Source organism: Eurypyga helias, unplaced genomic scaffold (genome assembly GCF_000690775.1).
Source record: "Eurypyga helias isolate BGI_N326 unplaced genomic scaffold, ASM69077v1 scaffold39109, whole genome shotgun sequence".
Classification (NCBI taxonomy): Eukaryota; Metazoa; Chordata; class Aves; order Eurypygiformes; family Eurypygidae; genus Eurypyga; species Eurypyga helias.
In genome coordinates, this window is record NW_010270937.1 from 29,897 (window position 1) to 45,441 (window position 15,545).

General features: G+C 41.1%; 1 protein-coding gene across 1 annotated transcript in view; it reads right to left on the minus strand.

The window, feature by feature from the left end:
- LOC104514848 (potassium voltage-gated channel subfamily KQT member 5) overlaps nucleotides 1-15,545 on the minus strand; it is a gene marked incomplete at its 3' end in the record, with an annotated part of 57,988 nt that overhangs the window by 28,237 nt on the left and 14,206 nt on the right. The window contains exons 2-4 of the mRNA XM_010158637.1: nucleotides 9,592-9,767; nucleotides 9,052-9,177; nucleotides 1,342-1,452 (exon numbers count right to left, since the gene is read on the minus strand). Of these exons, the coding sequence (XP_010156939.1) occupies nucleotides 1,342-1,452; nucleotides 9,052-9,177; nucleotides 9,592-9,767 (413 nt within the window). The remainder of the gene's footprint in view (nucleotides 1-1,341; nucleotides 1,453-9,051; nucleotides 9,178-9,591; nucleotides 9,768-15,545) is intronic.

The window sequence follows — 15,545 nt, forward strand, 5'->3', positions numbered from 1 at the left end:
ACAGACCCAAAGACTGTTTCCCTCTTTGGCTTGCAAGGAGTGTAATATGTCTGCTGGATGTGTCTGCATGATAAGGAAGAATATTTCCACTTGCTTCTTAGCGTAAAATAATATTAGAAATGCACAAGATTCACATGTATATATTGTTTTACAGACAGATTCAACACAAAAGTGTTCGTCAGGAAAATGACTATCTGTACATAGATACAACATGAGGAACAAATGTTCTGGCATCTCTAATATGTGAGGTAATTAATCTTTGACATGTTCATTTTAGTCCTGCTAAGACTTACTATCTTGTTAGTGGTGACTAGGTAACAAAGGGAATTAATTAGAGTAGCTGCCATTAAAAGTCAAAAACTCACAAACAGGTAATGTATTATAAGTACAATGCATTATAATATGCCAGAGATACTGAAATACTCTCTATACCTAGAATAAGAAATAAATGCAGCAGACTAGATGATTCAACGCTGTTGCAAATGCTGACTTTTAATCTTGGTTTGTCTATATGGCTGAAAACAAATGTATTATTGTAAGATATATATTTTCCAGTGAGCTATAGCTAATGAATCCAGGTATTAAAATATTGATCTTCTGTAGATGTTACACTGGATGAAATACAACAAAATACAAATGTGACTTCTGATTTCACACTTACTGAATACTAATTTAAAAAAGAAAGGAAATTCACTCACAGAAATGAAAAGTTATTTCTGAAGCTACACTATACTTTGATCATTAGATGTTTCCCATTTCCATTATGTTCAACATTGATTAAAACAACATAAATAAATTATCCTGCTTATTTATAATCATTCACAGAAGATTATAGTTGCATTTTTACATTCAGTGACATCAACTTTTGCTTGATGTAATGCCTTCTGCTACTCTGTTGGTAGCCTGAACACGGTCATACAAGACAACCTATTAGAAATACCTTACTTTTTTTTTTTTTCCCCAATAGAATCTAATCCTATGTTTTTTATCTACTGTGATTTTTTATTTTTTGAAAATCTGAAAGAAAAGCAGTAATACACAAGCCACAGTTCATAACAAAAGAAAGGAATTTCAACATCACACAATAGTATGCTACCTAATTTAGGGTTATTTCCCAGTTCTGTCCTTGACAAAGAAAGCCCCCAAAACTCAAGCAATGACTGCAACACTAACATTTTTGTATGGATTTTGGATAACAGAACACCAATGTTGTCACAGAGGAAAAAGCCTTAAACAGGTCGTCTTCATGCAGAGAGCTTCCTTCACCTTTTTGTATCAAAACAGCGGTCGGAGTTACTGAATTTTCTATTACCTTTTTACAGCTTCGCTAGGCATACTCACAGCAGGTAGTGCAAAGAAAGAAATGCCAAGTAGAGCAAATCCTGCAGAAAGCAACCTTCCAAGCCAAGTAAGAGGAGTTTTGTCTCCGTAGCCAATGGTTGTCAGTGTGATCTATAAAGAAATGAATGAATATTGCGGTTTACCAGAAGTCACTGAGAGATTAGTTGAAGATTATTTATGTGGCATGAAACAGCATTTCCACTAAATAATCCAAGACACTGAAATATATATAGTTGTTTCTAAAAGAAACCCAAACATAAATTAGCATCAACACGAATAAATTTTTCTGTGAAAACTTAATACGGTTTATGACTGAGATAAATAACGAATGTGAGAAAAATACCTAAATAAACAATAAATCAGTTCTAAAAATAATAAAACAGAAGGCTTAGGATCTCAAAGTTGAGACAAATGATGGGAAGTTATGTGAGTTGGGCAGAAAAAAGTGTTCTTTTCCAGGGATGTAAAGGCATTTCACATATTTTCTGCAGGGAAATATAACTGTATGTATTTGCACAACTACACAAATATAAATTACACAGAGATCATATTGGAAAAATATAGTAGGACTAAACAGAGGTTGAAGTTCACGGACAAGATAAAGTCAAAGGAAGAATGAGGAGATGCATTTTCTACAAGCCCATCAGTACAATTTGAGGTGGACCATCTTCTGAAACACAAAAAACACTAATCAAAAGCTGTAAGGAACTTTAAGAGGTTACTGGTCCTTTACCTTTCTTTATGAAGGCTCAGCTACCCCAGCAGATGCAGAGGTATCTCAGGCTGTTGGGCAATGCCAGCTGAGACCCACGTGTGGAGAGGTCAAAGAGAAAGAGGGGGGTGTCTGTAAGCCCCTCATGTGGTGAGTGTAATCAGAGGCTCTGCATACAGATGTTTCAAGAGCTGTCCTGCGGAGGCTGGCATCTCTGCTCTGTATCAGCTGTACAGGATTTGGTACACGTGGGAGGGCTCACCACATGCAACCCATTGACCGCGGGCCGCACAGAAATGCAGGGCCTATACAAATGCTCCTGGGATAACGGTCCGTGGTTGTGGTTTGCTGAGCATATCTCCAAGGCAAAAATTACAACTTCATGTCTGTGTGTGGTTGAGGGTCTTCCCTGACCCAGGGAAATGTCCTCTAGGCTACTCCTGACCTGGGAATTGTGCCAGTGCCTAACTTGGGCACTGGACTCTCAGGAGAAAGTCTGTGCTTCCTCGGGTGGGTAGTTTGGACCCACCCCACTGCCTGGAGCGGGCCGTGGGAGGTGTGGGCAGAGAGCAGGGTTTCGGAAGGCCGGGTGGGAGGCTGCGTGGCGCGTGCTCAGGCAACAGCACTCGATGTTAAAGGACAAAGATAGACAACAGTAGGCTGAATGCCAAGGACTCCGGGGCCTGTTATTAGCAGAGAACATGTGCACAGAGAATTATTTTACATCGTGTACCAAATGTGGGCAAGTTCAGGCTTAGCAAATATTCTGGCTGGAATGAATTCTTCAGGAAAATGCCTTCTAGAGACATTATTTTGCTTCCAGCTTCCTCAAAGTTCATTCCTAGGCAAGAGGGCCAAAGCAATTCTATTTAATGCCAGGGTCACCACAGGACAAAAGAAGGAAAGTCTTTTGGAAGTAATTAGATTTCAACTATTTAGGGCTCTGTAGATAGTAAACAGTGCTTTTAATTGCTCCCATTGTTGGGAACAAACTGTGGGTGTAATTTACCCTGAGAAAGCCATAGTGACTAAAAGAGAGTGAGCTGAATTAAGGCTGCAGCTGAAATTTCAAGAGGTTATCAAGTCTTGAGTTTTGTAACGTGAGCCTGGTTGCACGCTTATCAGGTCTCACTCTCCTCCCTTGCTCCACTTCCCTGCCCTATCCCCTCTTCCTGGTTTTTGCTGGACTCTTTGGAGAGCCAGGGCAACCCATGAAGGTGGAGAAAATTAGCCACATCCCTGTGTCGGTCATTTCTGCTGTTTCGCGGGGTTGAGCTAGCTCACGGAAGCACCTAACAAGCTCCAGATCCTGCAGAAGGCAACACATGGCTGAGACTGAGTGATAAGGAGGAAGGGACATGGGAACGCAGTTCCCCGTTTTCTGGCAGAAGTGGTGCAACCACGCTCTTAGCTTGGCAGAGGGGTTTGTTTTGTTTTTCCTTTGTTTGCTGAAGATGTTATTCCCAGTGCTTCTCATCAGAGGGCAAGTGCAGAACAGTTTGAGGCTATTAAGACCCAAAGAGCACCAAAGCACTTGAACAAATGAATCCCTGAATAAAAGTTCCTCAAAATTCATTTCCAGGCCTGTCATTGTGAAGAGTTTGAAGCTCTGGAACCAGCCCAGTTTCATGGCTTCTGTCCAGCTCTCTATCTTTCCAGATGCTGGAAAGTATAGAGATATCTCCTGCCTGGGCTGACAAGAAGGAAACAGAATTAAGTGTCATCTGCATATTAATGATATTGCCAACAAATTGTCTTCCAAAGAAGTCAAAGATAAACTTGAACCTTTGGGATCTGACATCTGGGAGTGATCCAAAACTAGGAGCAGTCACACAGACTGTATCTCTGGAATTTCTTCAAAGAAAACAACAGGACCGTATTAAAACCTTTCCTCCCATTCTTTTAGGTCCTGAAAACAAAATGGTATCAGTCTGTGATTAAGAATATCAGTGCCTTCTTGCTCACTTCGAGCTGTTTCATCTCAGGATGGTCTTCACATAAGCATATAGGTGTTAGCACCAAGCCGTGTCATCTTAGCCAACCCTGAACAAATGGGTTTGATCTTTGGTTTATATTTCTCTCATCACACAACTGAGAAAACATTTTTCTAGACAACTTCAGGGTCAAGCTCAGGAATAATCCTGTGCATCGTTGATAGCGCTGCAAGCGAATGACTAAACCACAGGCCAGGCCCTGACTGGCATAATCCTGAGGTTACATTAACTGAAAATGGTGTGGAAAACTACTGGATGTGAGACCATGACAGCATGAGCAATTTCCAGACATCACTGATAATAATGTAAGAAGCAGACAGAAGTGACAGCTAGCACTGTGAGGGAAGGCCGGATCCCATGGGTGGTTAAGGAAGGAGCGACCAACGTTGACTAGAGGAAATTATTTGGGACGTTTTGGGGATTGCAGTCTTGCAAGGATAAGAGCACCTGGGTGACTGCATCAGCAGTACCATACAAAGCCAAGAGTGACTAGGTAACAGAACTACAATATCTGTAGCTAACCTGAGAAGGAAATTAGGCACAGATGGTTTATCTGAGAGAACACTTGGTCAGAGGAAGCAAGGTGGTGAAAAAAATGATCCAGGCACAGTAAAAGGAATAACAAGGTGTGCAAATCATGTCTCTCTTGGGATCCTGCTGAGCAACCCTGTGTGTGGTCACCACAGCCTGAACCAGGACATAATAATAAACATAATAATAAAATGCTGAGGTGTTTAGCATGATCTGGTCACCACAACATGCAAAGTGAAAATAGATTCCTCCAGCAGGAAACTCATCCTGTCCTAAAATGTAGGATTTAGGCTTGCCTGAAAACAAATGTCTAGAGGCACCTGAGATGCCCCAGCGCATCTGAACAAGGACGACCTGCAGGAGAGGCAGCAGACTCTCCAACAGATCTTCCATGGCACTGTACGCTTATGTTTAAGCAACTGAATCGCACTCCTACATGGCTAAGTGGGTAGATGAGTCCTATCTTTTGTACCAGATGCGAAACAACCCGTTTTGATTGCTCCTTTAAACGAGCTGCCAGCCGAGGCAGGCAGTGCCACCTGGCTAGAATCAAAACTCACAATGATGATAGAACTTCTGTTATATCTCATCGCTGGAGCTAATAAATATGCTAATAACAACTGAGGTAATATAATAATGAATGTGATTATATAACCTAGGTGCCTTCAATTAGATGAGATAGGACTGAGGAGGCCCCCCTCTACCCTAATATTTCTTTCTGATGCTGTTTAATGTTTGCTAGCAGTACTTACCTTTTGAATCTTTACCTGACATCAATTAATTGAAAAAAAATATAGTAGTTGGTTCATGCTATCATTACATTAAAAGGGAAGAACGTCATCAATATTAAGTCATTTGAGCTAGGAATTGTGACAATATTATTCATCATAAGATGTTTTGTTCACCTTCAGGTCACTGTGGAGTGCCAGAGCCTTTCTGTATCCAACTGTAACTACTGGATATTACTAGAAAATAATGACTTATTAAGAGAAACTCTGTTAAATGTGCGAGAGAGACAGGAATCTTAATTGCATTACGTTTGCAGGTGAAACTAAACGTAGAAACTAAATGCACACACAGTTCTAGTGAATGTTTTCTCTGAAAACCATGCATGGTTTGATTTTGACATACGTAAGTTTTTGAACTGACCTTTTGTTCCCATATCGTTTCATTGGTTTATTCTGTTAAATGAATCTACCTTCTCTACCCAAGCAGATTCTGAACCTAAACTCTTCATATAACACACACAGTTGTGTGCTGGTGTGTTAGGCAGCTCTGTGGGGACCCCAGCCACTGGAATATTAATAACAGTAACATTAGCCTGATGTTTAAACTGTAGGTTGTGCAGTACAGTGTGCAATTGCAAATACAGTGGAGTATTCATGTGTAAATCAGGATGCCATATCCTGCCTTTCAGTGTAAAACTATGGGCTTAAAAATGGAATCAGTGACATGACCAGAGCAGATCATGGCCCTCTAATCTGAATTAATGAGTGTGTTAACTGCTGCATGCTGGGTCTGGTCCTGAGCAGGGGGAGGGGTGCAAAAATGCCTCTAAATGCTTGAAATTTAAGATGACTATTTGTGCCTGACTTCAGTGGAGTCTTTTCTTTCGTGTACCTCTGCCATCACGGGATGCAGTCTGGGATTTGGTAGATACTCTGTGGTTTAGGTTAGAAAAACTTTTGCAAATAAACAAATCAATGAGACTAAGCATTGATGTCCCCTAGAATGCCATACAATCTGACCTTTTCAAAATCTGCATGTGGGTTACTCTGGCGTTAAAAACAACCATGACTAAGAAGCACGTTATGCATTTCCCACATACTGTTTTACATATTATAAAAAAAATACTATTATTAAAATGGCAAGGATAACAGGTAAGGGGGAACACTGATTTTCAGCAACTTTGTGCACTTCAGCACATTAAATATTTAAATGTATTCATTTCACACACTGGGGAAAGAAGAAAAGATACAGATATATACAATATAGATTGTTTTCAGGCTTTTGATTATAATTTGTTGTTTTTCCTGAAAAAATTCCTATTTTCTCAGTTGCACTACTTATCTGACCTATGAGTCATACATTTTCACTTCATAATGTACAAAATATTTTAAGCACCACTTTATACAATGATTATTGCTTAGCAGGGTTTTTCCTTAAAATACAGTAGTCAGCATGTAGCAGAGAAGCAAATCCTAAAATCAAGACCTTGTTCCTGCTGCTAGAGCTGCTGAGGGAGTAATTTTCTCAGTTGCACTACTTATCTGACCTATGAGTCATACATTTTCACTTCATAATGTACAAAATATTTTAAGCACCACTTTATACAATGATTATTGCTTAGCAGGGTTTTTCCTTAAAATACAGTAGTCAGCATGTAGCAGAGAAGCAAATCCTAAAATCAAGACCTTGTTCCTGCTGCTAGAGCTGCTGAGGGAGTAGGATCTGGATCTGACATGAACCTCAGTCAGTTGCCAGAGTCGAGTTTGTTGGGACTTCACTGTTCCTTGTGTGTACATGTCCCCTCACTACCGTCTGCTGGCAGGTAGGTACAACCCTCTACTTAGTCCAAACTCCCTGCCTATGCAATGCTAAGTCACGCATGGCTTTGCAGAGAAGTATAAGGTGTTTCCTGGAGAACTGAACTTCTAAAACCATGTATTCCCAGACCTATGCACTGCCACATTCCACCTACATGACCTCAGGAAGGTCTCACGCAGGACCACATCCCCACTGCCACCCAAAGGAGCAATGGAGTTTGCAGACTTCTAGAGCCAGGGTATCCATCAGCGAGGACACCAGCATCCCAAGCCAGATGCTTCATAACTGTGTCAATACAGGTTAGAAAGCTTTAAGCCAAACCTAGACCTCAGTTTTTGAAGAAAAGTGAAACAGAACAAACTACAGTGGTGCAATTGAGAGCAAAACCTTCTCTCATGGCTTTAGCCAACATAAATTTCACATGTGTTTGGATTACAGGATAAAAATGTGTATTTTATCAGAGATCTGCACTGATGGTCTAAAGCAACAAGTTTCATGAAAAATATTTCTGTGTATTTGTAAATGTAAAGTAGGAGCTCTCAGGTCTGGCTTTCCCAAGCTCCCAATTTTGTGCACCGATAACACAGAAATAAAATCTCCAGGGAAGATATGTAGCAAATTATTAACCCTTAGATGAACAGATTTCAAATACACAATCTAGTCCTACTAATAGATATGACCTTCACCTTTGCTCAGAATGTAAACAAAACTCATTAAAAATATTTTTCAAGGATTGAAATAATTTTGGAAAAGGTTTTTGCATGGTCCATCTACGCACGCTCTGAGTCTGCGGATAGTACTGAGTCCAAGTGAAGTCTTGTCAGCACAAGGTCTGAGGTGAGAAAGCTCCATTTCAGCATCCCTCTGATGAGGAAAGGTGGCAGAGGCTGGTTCAGATCTCGCACTTATTCCAGGAAAACTAATGAGTGCTCTAGGTTATGTCAGCATTAATGATCTTGCAGACATCATTTGACTACCCAGACACTGTCAGAGCTCATGCTGTTTGTTCTACTGCATGAGAAGGAAAAGAAATGCAGTTTTATACTGCTTGGCAATGGCTCTGCCATAGGCTTTGTTTGGGGCAGATTTCCTAAGCTGCCCAAGTAACTCCTACATGGTGCAGGAGTCTATCTCACTATAGTGCATTTTGAAGCAAGTACCCTACACATTACAACAAAATCTCCACACACTTCCCCCCCCCTCCAAATAATACACCTAGTTTTTCATAGTTCATTTAAAGCCTATTTGTTAAAACATGTAAGCATTCATATAATCCTCTTTTCAGAAAAGACATCAGGCCTGTACTTAGATCCCACAGATTTCAGCAAAGTAAAACCAATTGATTTGATAGTTAAGCATGAGCTCAACTCAATCAGGGTTTTTACACCTGTAAAAATATTTGGAGAACACTGCTGAATCAGAATGGGAATGTTTATTCTTGTATTTTGCGCTCAAGATACAGAAGAAGGAGAAATAACATCATTCTAAGGGCGCTGATGATAACATTTCCCTTCACCGCAAAGCTGATGTAAGAATTTTTTCCCTTTTTCTTTCCTGACATTTGTTCCTCTTCCTGCGCTGCAGCTTACATCCCCCTCATTTGGATCAAAGCAACTCTTTGTGGGATGATGATATTACCAACTGTATTACTGACAGGGTCTGGGTTAAAAAGTAAAATGCTTTCTTCTCTTGGGGGTTCAGTGGTCTGATTTGAAGTAGAAACACATAAACAGCTGTTCTGCAGGATGGGGTGAAATGAACTATGGATGTGCAGAGGAATAGCTGGAGGAGGGAGCTTCTCAGACCAGTTTTCTGGCAGTGAAAACAATTCACTGAGCAGCACACCAAGTTAAAATCCACAGTAGGTGAAATTCAAAGTACTCTAGCATACTGGTTAAATAGTACATACTATTTTTCTATACTTACTGTGCCCCACCAGAGAGCATCTGCATATGTGGAGAACTGGTTATTTGCATCCTTTTCCACCAGATAAACCAGGAAAGATGAAAAGATGAGTACTAAAAACCCTATGTACCAGGCTGTGATTAATTCCTAGATAAAAGAAATCAGAGATCAATATCCATTGGAAAGAATGAACAGAATGGCATTTCAGGGAAGACATAATGAAAACACATGTACCTTTTTTAGCATTTGAGCAGTTAAAAGTCAAATGCTTCCCTACAAATGCAAATTTTCTCTAAAACTGGACCGAATCTGTTAGGGTTCGACACTCCAGCTTCACCAAAAATTACAACAACATACGAATTGCAAAATTTTCAACATATTATAAAAAGTGCTAGCATTTAACATGGCCTGAGGTGTCTGTGCTAATGCCCATTACAAGTGATGCTCCTACAAAAAATTTTAGGTAACCTGTTTAAAGCTGACAAATGTTTGTTTCCTTGGTCTCTTGTTGAATCACATGGAGTGAAGATATCAAACAAGTCAGCATCTAGGATTACATACCTTGCTATGTGCATAAACTACTGAACCTAATAATTTCCAAGTGCCTCCTCTTCGGTCCATGCGCACCATACGAAGGATCTGTAGGAAACGAAGACTTCTCAGTGCTGATGTTGCAAAAATGTTACCCTGAGTTTTTGCAGAAACAACTGCTATTGAAGCGATGAGAACAATGATGTCTGAAAGAAATATATTACAGAAAACATTAATGTCCAAGTACCAATAAACAACACATACATGTACATGAGCTGAATGAGGGGACAAAAGAGAGCGTCCTCCTGCAGTGGGTGGGAATCTGAAGCATTGAGAATCTTGTTGGGGTAGGGATGTGAGGTCGGGGCTGGTGTCAAAAACCTCCAGGGTGAAAACTGAGGGTAGTAAGTTTGAAAACACCTGGATACGAGGAGCAGAAACCTCATGTTGGATTTTGAAGCCTGATGTAGCAAGCTGTACAAATCAGTAGATGGACTAGAACTTTTTCCCTTTATACCTTTTTCCATAGCAACTTTTATAAGAAAAGGCAAAAAAAGAAAGGAAAGGTCAGAAAAAAATAGAGCAGCCCCAGTGGTGAGAGTCCAGTGGAACTGGACCTACAAGCACATGTATTAATTTCCTATGAGTACAAACACTGCGTGGTTGAGGCACGTAGTTTCTGGACACAACTCCCCTGAAGTACCATTTCCTGGAAAGGAAGAAATACAGTGCTGGGTACTCAGAAACATTCTTTTAGCTGGCAGCCTGCAAAGTTTGTTGAAGCCCAGCAAGTGTTAGTATTTATTTCTTCAGGTCACAGATTCAAACTGTGAGAGCGAGTTTCTTCTGCATGAACTAATCAGCCAACTGCCCTTTGAGCCAGAACAGCATTTAAGGGGAGATGAGAAGAAGCGGCACAGCGACGGCACATGGACGCTGAGAGAAGGCATAATGTTCTTTTACGATGATTGGGGCAGACACAGCAGTGTGCAGGAATTGGAAAGGGACAGAAGGAGCGCTGCGCTACTTCCTCCTCTCATCATTAATTTCCTGCCCTTCTGTAAATCCTAAAGAAGCTTTGTAAGAAACACACAGTTTAAATCTTGGGATTTTGTGGTGTTTATACGCAAGAATAATCTAAACCCATCTTTGCCAGCAAAAAGCTTCCTGAAAGCAAGTTCTTGTTGACATGAGGTTTGCTTTTGTGCTGGATATGAACATTAATCCTGTCCCAAGCGTAGCTCTTGCAAGTCCAGAATGATCCAGTAAGTGAAAAGACCCCCTGCAGGCAAGCAGGGTGGGAGAACAACAGTGGGGAGACTCTTTCCTTAGCCTGCTCCAGTACAGTAGGAAATAGCCTTGGTTCATTCTGCTCAGCACCAGAGTGACTCGGGGTCCACATACCCTCATCTGCAGACATCCTGGGTTTCTTTCAACTCACCTATGGTTGGCTTTGCCCTGTTGTTACAAAACTAAGGGTACAGACAATCTGTGGTTTAAGGAGTAGCCTGTTAAATTATGGAAATCCTTGTCACAAGATACTGAAAGTTTACATGGGTTCAAAGCCAGCAGGATGATCTCATGGGAGAAAATTTAATCCCGGGCTAATTAATACCAAGAGCCCACTCTCTGGCTCAGGACGTCACCAAGTAGCAGGCTGTTGGAGGCTGAGAGACTCTTACGGAGAAATATCACTGTGTGTGTGCCCTGCTTGTGTAATCCTCCCTGACTGCTCACCGTTGACTAGTGTCACTGTTGGACATGGTGTCTCAGTCTGGGCTGACCTTCTGCTTGTCTTACGCTGTGACATTTTAAAATGCCTTTGGCCGCTACGTAGGTGGATCATAGGTGGCTACTATATAATTGCTACCAAAAAAGCTGGATGTAAATCCAACAAGTTGAGAGATCAGGAAGAGCCAGGAATGGATAAATTAGCCTAGGGTGTACCTGCACGCTACAAGTCTCGAGCACAGCAACCAGATGAAGCAAGTCTGGGTGAGAATTCAGAAACAGGGTAACTGACCAGGAGGAGTTAAAGACATCACAAATTCTAATGAAGATCAGAAACATCGATGGGGTGGGATTCAGCTGCATGTGAAGACATTTAAATTTAGGTGTCCGCATGTGAAGCAGGTGCCTGAACTCTTCATGCAGCACAAGGAAAGCACGTCAGCTGAGAGAGGTGCAGCTAATCCTCAGGAAGGCTCCTGCCGGCTGCTCAGCTGACTCACACACTGGGCTTGGCACAAAAAAAGGCTCGATTCAGCTGCCCGAACTTATTTGTCCGGTGCCATTTGAGATGCCCTAAGGTATCTGAGACATCCCCGAGGTCTGGCAGCTATGCCTCTCTGACCTGGGAAGGCTGTGTCCTTCAGGAGAAGTTGCTGGAGAGCCGGGAATATCACCTAACAGGGGACACCTCTACGTACTCCGCTGAACTAAGCCCTAGATCTTGACCAACTGTACTAGAAGCACAGACACGTAGCACACACGTACCCACCTACAAGCAAACTTCTATATTTAGGTGTGTTTATTTGGATCCGAGGCTCACATAGACCATGCTGGAAAGTCTTGAGCAATACAGACTGTGTGTTGAAGAAAGTGTCCCTGGTTACTAACACGACGGCAAGGTTAGCTTGGCTTGTCCTACGCTGCTTGGAGCAGAGCAGCAAGGTAACAGCTATTTTTAATTAGCTGTGACTGGCTAGTAGCAAATCAGATATTGTTAAAAAAGCAGCATGCACTCCTGCAAATCATTCTTAGGACTTAAAAAAGATTAAGGTCACCTAAATATTATGAATTATGCATTTGGTATGGAAATGATTGAAATGCTTAATGGGGGTTTTGGTTACCCTCAACCACTCTCAATAGGACAGTTTTTTTACAAAAGCCAATGATTTGCCCCTGTCCCTGTTGCCCGAGCTTTGTCAGCTTTTCTTATAACACTGAATTTTCTGGAGAGTCCCCACTGCAAAAAATCCACATTAATCCAGTTTGCTAGCACTGCACAGCATCTGTTGTGCACTGCTGGGATCCTTCTACCACACCGCGAGAGACAGAGGAGCCAGCAGCAGCGTAGCTCTCGTTACCCTTTTTTCAAGTATCGATCCAAAGGAGTTATCTGCTTGTGTACACCCTTCTAGACGGAGGGAAAGGATGGGGAGAAGCAAAGGGAGGAGAGACCGAGGAAACAGGGGAGCAGAAAACACACCAGCACATGTTTAAAAAACAGCTGGAGGAGGGAAGACAGTCTTCCCAGGCTGCTGGCATTCTTTTCACACCTTGCTCTCTCATCTTCTTCAACTCTTCACAACAGCCCCCACCCACGAAAAACCACCCCCACCAACTCCTCAGGCTGGGAATAAGGAATGAAAGAGTAGGTCTATTGCCCAGGGCAGCCCTCCTCGGCTGTGTTTCGCTCTGAGGAAGGGAAGGCAGGGACATTATTTCAGTGTAGTTTAACTTGCCAGGAACAGGTGTAAGATAAATCAAAATAAACCCCTCTCAGAATGAAATCAGAGTCCAAAGAAAAGTTTGCATCAGTTGAAAGTAATTTCTGAACATGCTAAACTTGCTTGGTTTTCTTACCTAAGCATACCTATACTGGAAAAATTAAAAGTTAATTACTTTATGATTCTCTCCCTGCCACATTTTTATCCAACATACCTTAGGTGCCATATTCCCTGTTATAAGTAAGAATATACTTATAACACTTGAATAAGGTCACCAGTTGAATATAGCTAAAATCTCCATGGTATTTCTGTAGCTTAAGAAGGCTTTAACAAAGCCTTCAATGTTTTCCTCTTCTATCAATATTGCCTTTCAGTGGCAAAACTAGGAAATCAGGAAGAAAAAAAAAACAAGCCCAGAAAGTGCATTGTGGGTGAAAATCAACCTTGTTGAACTAAATGGCATCATTCTGATTAATTTAACTGGGACTAAGTTTTCACTCCATATCTTGCTGTAAAACAACAGGAAAATTCAGGATGTGAGCGTGAGTAATGGGCAGTAAAATTCCAAACTTCTCTGTAATGACTTATGAGAAGACAAGAGTTTCTGTGGCACATTTACTTTGATTTTTTCAAAGCTGATAGCTTGTGTATGATCTTTCAAACCGTCAAGTGTCTCCTCAGCTATGAGACTGATTTTATTCACTCTTTAGAAATATTTCTCATATTCCTATCTTTGCAGATAGTGTCCTTCCTGGTTAACTCCAGTCTGAGGTATTAGATCTTCTCAGCAGCTCAATGTTCGCCTTTGAACACTTCATTTCAAATTAAATTTCAGACAATGAATTCTTCCATTTCAGATATTTCACCTGGTACCACTCAACAAACTCCTGAGATTACATGAAAGTTTTGTTCACAGTAATTTAGCAGAGACTTTTTTAGTTGACAGCCACTGTGTTAACAATTGCCCCTACCGATAAAAAAAAATGAACCCAGAACTCATGTGTAACAGATTACCCTTGTATATTGTCCAATCTCACTGAAATAGTGACATATAAGTAAAGACAAGTAACTGCAGCCCAGTCATGCAACAACCTGAGACTCAGGAACAGTTGCAGTTAGCTCATGCGAGATGTGCCAGCCTGAGTTCCCCATTTCACAGAGGAAGGTCGATGTTGGGCTGCCTTACCCTGCTCAAGCTCGGTCTGAAACTCTAGGTTGCTTGGAAGAGCAGTTAGCACTGCCGGTGGAAACACTGAGACATTCATAATGATAAAAAAGGAGGCAAAAGAACAGATTGTTTTATTTGCACAGACCTTTTCAGTGTCACATTCCTACCATGGCCTTTCTGAATGTTGTGAGATTTCAGTGTATTCAAGGGTATCATGCGAATGGGCCCAGTTAAAGAACTTAACTGGAATAGGTGAAAGGGTGAACACAGAAGCTTTCCTTGTTTATAGCAGAACATCCCAAAGCTTTGGTGTGCTGACAGGACAATCTCTAATACTACAGAAAGAATGTCAGGATGATATTAGGAAATGCAATTCATGACGATCACTTGACTCCTCAAAGCTCAGGTACATGCTTAAAGTAATAGAGAAACCTGAATTATCTTTCTTTCATATTCTTCAAAGTCTTATAAATAAGGTCTTACTGAGAGCTTTTCCTCTTGCCTTCATTTAATGCCGATATGTTGAAATGCCTTTTTCTTCTACACAGAAGTGACCTTTTGAGCCAGTACAGGTTAAATGTACCTTTTGATATTTTTTTCTCTGATTTTAACAGAATAGAAAATGAACAATATTTAGTAGTTTTAAGATCACCATCATATAATCTAAATAGTGTTTGCTATAAATTCGCAGAAAATTATCGCAATTTACATATCCTTGTTAAGAATATGCAGGAAACTGCAATGCCTGTCAGCTACTGTGTTTCCTCTGGCTACAGAACAGTACAGGACAAGAGTAGGACACGTCTGCCCCCAGAACTGCAGGAATAAGCATAAACTCTCAGGAAAGTAGTTTATCTAGCTTGCAGCTCTATTAACTCTCAAAGGAAATTCACTGGCAACAGTATGACCAAATTTAGGCTACCCTTAGGCTGCCCTAAAGTCTAATTTTGGTCTAGAGTAATTATCTATGACCCAGAGAAAAGGCATGGCTTGTAGTGGTCGTTTCTTATGAATAGTTTTCTCAGGACAGTTCATTAACCTGAATTTCAAAGTTACTCCTGAAAAAAACTTCACTCCAATTCTGCAGCCTTATAGAGCCACCGGGTTCCATAAAGGACTAAGAGCACCAGGGGTGCTTTGACATCGGCTCCATCGGATTACAACGGCGCCGGTTATGCACACGTACTGCAGCACAGTGAGCAATAACTCTGACTCGCTAAGGAATTTAAGTAAGTTTTAATCCAGATTTACAACTACACAGAAATAATTAGCAACTTTCTATTTTGAGTTGCAAGGAGGTGGGAGTGGGAGGGAATGACCCGCATTTTAGTTTTTCTAATATCTCTCCACATACAGGTCCTTCC